The sequence below is a fragment of the Oncorhynchus clarkii genome, unplaced genomic scaffold, assembly GCF_045791955.1.
Source record: "Oncorhynchus clarkii lewisi isolate Uvic-CL-2024 unplaced genomic scaffold, UVic_Ocla_1.0 unplaced_contig_4532_pilon_pilon, whole genome shotgun sequence".
NCBI classification, from domain to species: Eukaryota; Metazoa; Chordata; class Actinopteri; order Salmoniformes; family Salmonidae; genus Oncorhynchus; species Oncorhynchus clarkii.
The window spans coordinates 9,362-19,534 of NW_027259909.1; the positions used below are offsets into that span (position 1 = coordinate 9,362).

General features: G+C 40.7%; 1 protein-coding gene across 1 annotated transcript; it reads right to left on the minus strand.

The window, feature by feature from the left end:
* Positions 1-701: 701 nt before the first annotated feature.
* Positions 702-9,621, minus strand: LOC139400993 (probable polypeptide N-acetylgalactosaminyltransferase 8). The gene is made up of 11 exons (XM_071145517.1): positions 9,248-9,621; positions 3,915-4,161; positions 3,508-3,674; positions 3,212-3,395; positions 2,923-3,120; positions 2,685-2,799; positions 2,326-2,511; positions 1,934-2,071; positions 1,669-1,764; positions 1,350-1,514; positions 702-1,234 (listed from the first exon to the last, which is right to left on the minus strand). Exons 1-11 carry the CDS (start codon positions 9,438-9,440, stop codon positions 1,100-1,102), a joined length of 1,824 nt encoding a protein of 607 aa, XP_071001618.1. The 5' UTR covers positions 9,441-9,621; the 3' UTR covers positions 702-1,099.
* Positions 9,622-10,173: the final 552 nt, after the last annotated feature.

The window sequence follows — 10,173 nt, forward strand, 5'->3', positions numbered from 1 at the left end:
GATAAGCCCATTGCCTGCATTTCAAGACCTGAAATACCCGCAGATTGAGAAAGAAACGTTGGGTATTATCTTCAGGAACAAAAATTCCACACCTACCTGTTCGGATGGAGGTTCACCTTGCTGACAGAACATCGTCCCCTGACCTTTTTTTCCGCACTCTGGCAGCAAGCTGAGTGCTCACAGCTATGACATCAGGTAAAGGAAGGCCTGAAGCGCATGCCAATGCTGACAGCTTGTCACGGCTTCCCCTCCAGGACAAGTCTCTGAATGTCTTTGAGTGGCCCAGCCAGAGCCAGGACTTTTTAGAATAAGGCTGTAACTTAACAATGTGAGAAAAGTAAAGCGGTCTGAATACTTTCCGAATGCGCTGTATAACTCCCTGCCACCGAAGCTGTAAGAGAGAGAGAACTCATAGAGAAATCCCTGAGCAGTCACGGACGGGTCTTCTTCAAAACTACACTGATGTCAACTCAGCTCTATATGATGTCAATGCAGAAAAATATTCTATGACCCTCTTTGTTGAAAATCTACAGTGAATCAATAAACCACAAATGAGCGTAAATACAGGAATCATATTTATTATTTATTTGCAATTACATTCAGGCCCAAGGACAACACAGCTCAACAGCATTCCACATTCTGTGAAAAAACTGTAAATCTGTCCCCATGAAGCTATGTCCAACCAACACCTCACTAAGATCACACAGTCATCTCACTGCTGACCACTGATTGGCTTTTCAAAGCGTCATGATAATGCTATGTTCATGAAGAAGTGGGAAGGTGGTAATTACCAGTTGTGAAGTCATAAATATCAGTGGAATGCATTCACGTGCTTTCAACTTGTTGAGAAACTCAGATTGGCTAATGGCCAACAGGCTGCGTCAACCATAAACTGTAAGTACAGCTATCATGATTGTACAAAAATGATAGTGTTCAAAAACTTAGTGTAAATAATGTTTTGTTGTTGCATTTAACTGCTGATAATGCCGTTAAAAAGGTAATTTCCTTAGTAGGTGACGTCAGAGGTCAGCATTGCGGCATAACTCCTATAGTCCTGCTGTATTGTCTCTGGTACAGTAGGCCTAACTATCTCAGTGTATCAGAAGTCTTTTATCATATTACGTATTTTCCAGTGTTGCCCACTGCACTCCTGAATGATGAGCTGGTAGAAAGTGTCCTCCCCTTGGGCAATCTCCAGACATCTCTTTGTCTGTCTGTTCTGGATGGATTTTCCCTGTAAAACACAGCAAACATTACACTGTACAACATCACTCTAAAGTCAAAGACATCTCCCATGTTTCCAACAGTTTATAAGCATCAATTTCCCTATTTCATGTTGGAGTGCTTACCTGTTGAAATTCCCAGAGCATGTGGAATCCCTTCTGCTTGGCCTCCTTGCAATCATACAGTCCTGGGGTTTGAGTGCCAATGTCCATCAGACAGCGATTACTGTTGTACTTGTGAGACTTGATGCCTCCAATGTAGATCTCCCCGCTGGCTCGATAATAACAGTTCTGGACAGAGAGGATAGATATTTAGACTTTTCTGTATCTGTGGTATTGACAATACTTTGCATTGTGGTATGGGTTGAATCCCGGTTCTGCTATGGGATGGACCATATTATACAATTGGCTACATTCTAAAATACTAAGAAATAATTATACAAACCTGTGGACTAAAATAATGACATCCATATAAAATAGGTGTGTTCCCCGGAACTGGGCCTTGATCTATACAGAGATCCGTCTTCAGGTCATTGACCAGCTGTTGATTTTATGGACCAAGATTAAACAATTATAAAAGTGCAAATTCCTATCCTGATAATGAGTTGGAATTATGACCCTGCATCCAATTGAAAAAATAGTTATATGCACCAAACACACTTGGTGAGGAAATAATTCCAAAACAACAGTAACATTTTAGCATCACTCACAGCTCCATAACCAAGCAAGTCACCCAGGGGGTCTAACATTGGATACACATTGTCCAGATACCACTGGAAGGGTTTGCAGTTCAGACTCTTTCTCAACTTCTTCCTCTCTGAAACATCCCCAATGTCTATGCCATGATCCTGTGGTGAGAAAGAGGAAGATTCCTAATACAGAATCACAGGCTGTGTGAGCAATCCTTGATGATGGCTTACCACCATCATTTTACATAGATCCTATGATCTTTATTATGGCATTGAGTAATCGAATATTTTATAATATTGACTGTCTAGTCTACTTATTTTCAAGCACAAAGCATGCATAACAGTGATGATTGTTATTCCATAGGAGCAGCTGAACAAAACCTACTTTTTTAATGGTTTGTTGTGTACAGTACCTTCAGTGGGAGGTTCCAGGCGATGTTGACATTATGTTTGTATTCATCCATCCAGACCTCAGCCACTCTCAGAGCATTCCTCTTCATTGTAATGCTCAGGTCTGGGAGATAGGGTTTATGGGCCCTTTCGATGTGGGCTATTTTAGAACAAGGTATGACCTCGACACTTCCACCACACAGCCACACCTAGAAACACCAAGAGACAAGTACGAGTTTATAGATATTGACTGAAGTGTCTGGATTTTGGACGTAGATTGGCTTGTTCAAACTGAACGACTCAAGAACAGAAAGCAATTCTGCAAACACACGTCTGCTTTGATTTCCAACATTCATTCATAAACTGTAGCAGAGGGGCTTACCCGGATGCCCAGTTCAACATTTTCACCTCCATAGATCTTCATACCACCATCCAGAGCACCAATTTCCCCAAAGAACAGGCGATCAACCACTAGTATGCCCATAATGGAGGGGCTCCTGACAAACATACACAACACATAATGATCATTTCCTCCCAAAGCTGTGCTTTCCTTTTCGCCTTTTTCAAACAGACTTGTGAAACAGGACTATCATCCAATGATGAAATCACAAACAACTCACTTTCCTGGCTGTGTCTCGTCTTGTAAGGCATACCAATCAGGTCTGAAGGACTCGTACATACACCACAGGGCCCAGTCAAAGGCGGTTGCACTCGGCCAATAACGTGTGACTGTCAAGTCATCGAAATGGACTTTGTCAAACACCGGTGTCAACACCAACGTGCGGTCCTCCTTTATCCGCGCTAACAGAGGCTCCGCCCTGTTCACAGAAACACAGAGTGAAAACATTGCGTTAAAGGAGACAAAAAAATATCACTGAGTGTCTTTATAATATAAACCATTCAGACTACCATTCCACGTGGACTTCTATGTGGGCATCCAAGATGGCCACCACGTCTCCTTCAGCTTCCCTCCACCCTGAGAGGCGGGCCTGTGTGAGACCGAGCTGCTCGAGGTGTCTTACTCTCTTCAACAGGCCCGGACGCTCTTCATCGATGAAGCTGATGTAGGCATCCAACTTCTCCTTTAGGTCCTCTGCGAAAGCAGACACTTGCAAATCATTGGTACACAACAAAAGTTGAAAGCCACACTTGAGTTCAAATATACTTTCAAATGTTTCTAGAGAGCATAGACAAATTAGGTGAACCATTGGAGCTGTGGTCATCCACCAGTATGATGTTCTTGAGTAGGTGTTGGGGGGTCTTGTCTATGATGCTGCGGACAGCTCTCTTGATGATTGACAGGGCCTCGTCCAAGTAGATCAACACCACGCTGATGGTGGGCAGGTCATGGGGGTACTGGTGATTAGCACACCTGACAGACACAACAAAAACATTTGGTCCACCTCATATCATTCAGTCACTTCACCAAAGCTGCTGTTTCACTCTTAAAGTTAATCCATTTCAGTGTCATTTGTCAAATTGCATTAAAAGGGCTGGAGATGGAATTGACCTCGGATGAGCGCAATGGAACAGACTGATTATAATTCAGAAGTCTTGAGTTATCCTTCATTTTTTGTGCAGAGGTGGCAGAGAGATGAGGAAAAGGATTTACTTAGGATTGCGAGTATCAGGGATTTCCCTGTTCAGGGGTAGTCTGTCACTCAGGAAGGCATTGTATCCATACATCTGAAACAACCCTTCTGCCTCTTTCTGCTCCTCCTCTGAGAGCTCATCACCCCAGGTTGTAAACAGAGCTGAGTTGGGGTACAACTTCTTCACCACCTTCCTCTCCTTCTTGACCTCGGTAGCCTTCACAGCCTGCCCCTCTTTCAGACTGATCCCGTTGTTGACTGACTTCACTGTGGACACAAGACAGCTGCTCATCAAACTGTCATTAATTGGTTGTTGCTGTGTAAAGTCACTCCTTTTGATACACACAGATTATGACCTAATTTACATAACTACTGTTTGCATTTGATTTTTAAAAAGTTGATTAATAAGGTTTGTTCTGCCTTGGAGGATTACCTTGAAGTAGCTGTTTGGCACACAGAAGTTGTTAGATCTAAATGTAACACATTTTGTACATCAAACAACAGTATGCAGGATTAAAGAACATTCTAAAATGATTTTTGGACATATTTGATTGGTTTTTATCTAATCCTTTATTTGTTTATTTAATTGGGAACAAATGTGACCGACAGCCTCAATTCAGTTTTATGTTGTAAAATATTTTAGTGTGTTTTTTACATGAGATAAAAGTAGAGACTCGGAGCTAGAAAATGGTATTTCATACACTGCAGTTGAGGAACAGTGCGAAAGTAATTCTGCATTGAAAGTTGATCAACTTTCAAGAAAATGGCCCTTGTACATCTACTAGACAACTCTTCTTTGCCAACATCTATTCAGTAATATTCACACCCTCTTAAGCCTTAGCCTCACCCGTCTCTTTAAGGATTCTAATGTGAAGACATGCTAAACGGAGTAAGTAGTTTAGTAAACAACCAAAGATTTAAATACTAAAAGTAGTAGCCTACAACAGTGAAAAACTCTAAAAATACACTTCATCTAGTCCTTGGCCTATATCCTAATCTAATTTTGGTGCAGGTCATGTTGTTCATGGTGCAGGTCAAGGTGTCTAGATAAAAATATGTTATACATTTTGGTAATTTTTAGATTACTCTTACACACTAAATTGATGGGTCATGTGAAGGAAATGCTATAGCCACTCCCCAGCAACATCTAGCTAAGTGGATGGGTCACTATTGTCTAGACATGTACAGTACACATGTTCATGAAATACAATAGATGGCCGTAATCACCTGGATATCTTGATGGGTCATGCAATCATATGGCGAAGTGGAGTCTTTTGTTTAGACATGTAAAAATGTTTAGACATCTTTTTAAATCCTAGATGGCGTAGCAGTCGAACGTGTGTTTGTCTTGTCCCATGTATAAAGTCTTTCTAGTTTTTTTTCTCGTATATATTTTAATCTCACATTCCATCTAAGAACTAAATATACTTTCCTGCAACCCGCCTCCCCCAATGTGGTACTGATCTGCTATTTGTATACTTTTTAACTGGAACCTCCATCAGCAGCTAGCCACCTAACTAGCCACAAGCTAGTAGTCATTGTTAGCCACTGGTAGCGGTCTTCACCTTTAGCTCGGACACCAGCCAGCTTTAGCTCGGTCAATACCTGCCAGTCTGCACAGCGCGATATCAACCCAGAGCATATCGAAGCATATCAGACTGCTTTTCTCTACCACGTCACTGGATTCCTGCCGCAAGCTCTGGACCATTACACTGGACCATCACAGCTGCAACCGAGTGGCTATTGCTGGCTAACTGGTGGCTGTCCTGAAGCAAAAACCAGATAGCCTTGAGCTAGCCTTGAGCTAGGCCCATCTTCGGCTAGCTGACGAATGTATACCAGCTAACTCTTGGGCTACAATACCTCTTTTGCCAATTGGCCTGGACCCTTTATAGTCGACACCGAGCCCGACCGATCCATCACAACTGTAGTTGTGAAACATGCGGTGATATTGCAGAGAGCCACATCAATTTACAGAAATACTCATAATTAACATTGATAAAGATACGACTATTATCCATGGAACTTTAGATAAACTTCTCCTTAACCTCTTGCGACGAGCAATCCCGGATCCGGGATCGTAATCATAGCCTCAAATGAATTAGCATAACGCAGCGGACATAAATACCCCTAGAAAATGTTCCTATTCATGAAAATCGCAAATGAAATGAATTAAATATATTCAAACACAAGCTTAGCCTTTTGTTAACAACACTGTCATCACAGATTTTCAAAATATGCGTTACAGCCAACGCTAGACAAGCATTTGTGTAAGTTTATCATGGCATAATGCTATGCTAGGCTCTGCTGGCAGCAGGCAACGTTTTCACGAAAATAAGAAAAGCAAACAAATAAATAATTTACCTTTGAATAACTTCTGATGCTTTCACTCAGGAGACTCCCAGTTAGATAGCAAATGTTCCTTTTTTCCAAAAATATGATTTTTGTAGGCGAAATAGCTCCCGTTTGTTCATCATGCTTGGCTAAGAAATCGACCGGAAAATGCTACCACTACAACGCCAAACATTTTTCAAAATTTTCTCCATAATATCGACAGAAACACGGCAAACGTTGTTTAGGATCCATCCTCAAGGTGTTTTTAACATATATATTCGATAATATATCCGTCGAGGCAATTGGTTTCTCATAAGAAGCGATTGGAAAAATGGCTACCTCAGTATTTTACGCAAGATTTTCTGCGGGAGACACCATGTGACCACTTGCTATATATGGCCCCTTACGGCTATTCTTCAATGGAAATGCGTAAAAAGACGTCGCAATGCTGTAGACACCTTGGGGAATACGTGGAAAACGTAAGCTCATTCGTAGCTCATTCACAGCCATATAAGGAATCATTGGCATGAGGTGGTTTCAAAAAATGCGGCACTTCCTGGTTGGATTTTTATCTGGTTGGAGTTTCGCCTGTAACATCAGTTCTGTTGCACTCACAGACAATATCTTTGCAGTTTTGGAAACGTCAGAGTGTTTTCTATCCAAAGCTGTCAATTATATGCATAGTTGAGCATCTTTTCGTGACAAAATATCTTGTTTAAAACGGGAACGTTTTTCATCCAAAAATGTTAATAGCGCCCCCTAATGCTTAACTGGTTTGCAACCGCTGTGTCAGATTTCAAAAAAACTTTACGGAGAAAGCAAACCATGCAATAATCTGAGTACAGCCTTTAGACAACAAAGCAGCCAAAAAGATACCCGCCGCCATATTGGGTTGTCAACATTACTCAGAAATAGCATTTGAAATATTCACTTACCTTTGATGATCTTCATCATAATGCACTCCCAGGAATCCCAGTTCTACCATAAATGTTTAATTTCTTCGATAGTGTCCATCAGTTATGTCCAAATATCTTATTTTGTTAGGGCGTTTGGTAAACAAATCCAAAAGCACATTCAGGTCGCGCCGAACATCGGACGAAAAGTTCAAAAACCCTAACCCTACATGTCAAACTAAGTATGGAATCAATCTTTAGGATGTTTTTAACATAAAACTTAATTAATGTTCCAACCGGACAAATCCTTTGTCTGTACAAATGAAGTGGAACGTAGCTAGCTACCTTTCACATGAGCGCGCCAGACCGAGGCTGTGGCACTCTGCCAGACCACTCACTCAAAGAGCCCTTATGAGCCCCTCCTTTAGATTAGAATCCTCAAAACATGTTCTAAATACTGTTGACATCTAGTGGAAGCCTTGGGAAGTGAAACATAACTTATTTCACCCTGTATCTTCAATGGGGGCTGAGTTGAAAAACAACAAACCTCAGATTTCCCACTTTCTGGTTGGATTTTCTCTCAGGTTTTCCCCTGCCATATGAGTTCTGTTATACTCACAGACATCATTCAAACAGTTTTAGAAACTTCAGAGTGTTTTCTATCCAAATGTACTAATTATATGCATAGTCTAGCTTTTACGGCTGCGTAGCAGGCAGCTTAATTTGGGCACGTTTTTCATCCAAGCTACCCAATACTGCCCCCTACCCCAAAGAAGTTAGCTAAACAATGAACCGGATAATCCCAACTCTTGTTACTACCTATACAAACATTGTTGTACTTGTAGTATGAACCTGTAGGTAGCTAAAGCTAATAACTAGGTTCAATGTTAGATAGCTAATATTAGGCTATAACTAGCAATGCAAATGGATTTCTGATTTGAATAATATTTCAACACAGATCACACACGTAATGTTAGCTAGCGATCCAGCAAGCTAACATTCGCTAGCTAGCTGTATGCTTTAACTTGCAATGAAAACAACTTTGACAAAATTTGAAAATTAGAATATCTGAAAATGTAGCATGACTTTTACTCATATACATGGATGAACGCTTCACGGCAGACTGGAACCATTTAACTCCAGTTTGATTGTAGCTACATTTTATTTGGCCAGCATTGTGGCAAGTCATTTCATTTCATATTGACTGTGGCATGTGCAGAAAATAGCCCATCACTTTTTCCAAGTGATCTGTCGATAGCACCTGCTAAATTCAGGGCATCAATGTTGTTGAGAAAAGCAGCAAAACTTTTGTAGTTCTCTATGGCTAACGTTGTATCTTTCAAAAACAGCGCGGTAGAAAGGACTATCAACACATACTGAGCAGTTTATGTTATAGACAGAAGCATGCTACATGGCAGACCAATCCAAATTCACCTCCCAGAATGTCCAGCTCATTCATTATCTCAGCCAATAATGGCTAGCAGGAAAGTTTCTGTATTTTTCCATGGTTAAACCAGCTAGTCTCGTAATTTAAATGTCTTACGAATGGAATACAAGTCTGTTATTAACACACATGAATGTTCACATTCCAGGAGGCATTTCTGCCAAAAAACACATTTTTATAAAAAAATGTATCTTTACTTTCAAAGATACATTTTCCCTTTCACAATCATCCATGTGACCTGTGAAATAACTTTTTGGGGGATCAACTCTAGATGTCGGCTCATGCTAGACTCAAATTGGTTCTCAATTAAAGTGTTTAACAGTGGCAGCCTGTAGTATGTGTGTTGAGAATCTTGGTGTCATTGTTGGATAGAGACTAAGAGTGAAGAGTAATAGTTGAGCATTTTATTTATGTTATTCAATTCAAACGAGATGGAAGACGTATATTATAATTTGATTTCTTGGTTTTAGAACTTTAAGTTATGCAATTTAACTTAATTAATTAAATAAAACAAGTGTCCATTTTTTAAAATGATTTGTAAACTCAGGTTCCCTTTATCTAATATTAGGTTTTGGTTGAAGATCTGATAATATTCAGTATCAAAAAATGCAAAATAGAAAATATCTGAAAGGGGGGCAATACTTTTTCACAGCACTGTTAGATTTAGGAGATTGATACCCACCCAGCTTCTCGATGTGAGCCTCCATCTTCTCCAGCCTCTTGAGCATGTCCTGACCCCTGACCGAGTCATTCTGATGGGCCTTCTGCAGTCTTTCCCCATGAGAATGAACCTCCCGCTTAATGGATGTGATGTAGAGTATTCCAGTGCCCAAGGCCAGCAAAGAAGCCAGCCCTCGAACCCAGCTTATTCTCATCGTCCCTCTGCGTGTGAGCGCCACAGCCTGGGGATACAGACAGGATTTCCTTCCTCTCTCACTGAGATCCAGGCTCGCCTGAAAGGAGGGAGGGGTGATGTAATAGAAAGTTCCAAGTGAAGAAAAGAGAAGAGCAGTTGCAGATATTCAATCAAAAATCTATTTCTTTTACTAAACAGAGAAAGACCTCCAGCACAGAAGCAGAGAACATGTCTAACTGGCCTTCGCTGGAAACACCTTTGTATCCTAATCAGGATGCAACATCTGTAAATACCAGCCCAAGAGGCTTGTGGGATGTCAAAAGGCAGTGACTTTGTCAGCTGCTACAGAATCACAGTGTTTCATACAATAGTAATCAGTGTATCTTCTGTCCTTGTACCTCCAGTCTGCCGTCAACCATATCAGCAGTTACGAGTTTAATCCATAACATACAGCCTCTAGTCTAGTGACCATTTTCCCAAGTGTTACAATCAGAACACTGGAATTCACATGTATGACAACAAACTCTAAATTAAATATGTGACCGACCAGCTCGATTCGGTCTTATGTAGCAAAATGTGAAATTGTGTTTTTTACTTTAGATAAAAGCAGACTTGGAGCTAGAAAATTGGATATCATACACACAAGTTGAGAAACAATGGGAAAGTAATTCTGCTTTGAAAGTTGATAAACTTGTAACCCCAGTTTTGAGAAAATGGTCGTGGAATGTTTTGTTACACCTACTGGAGAGCTC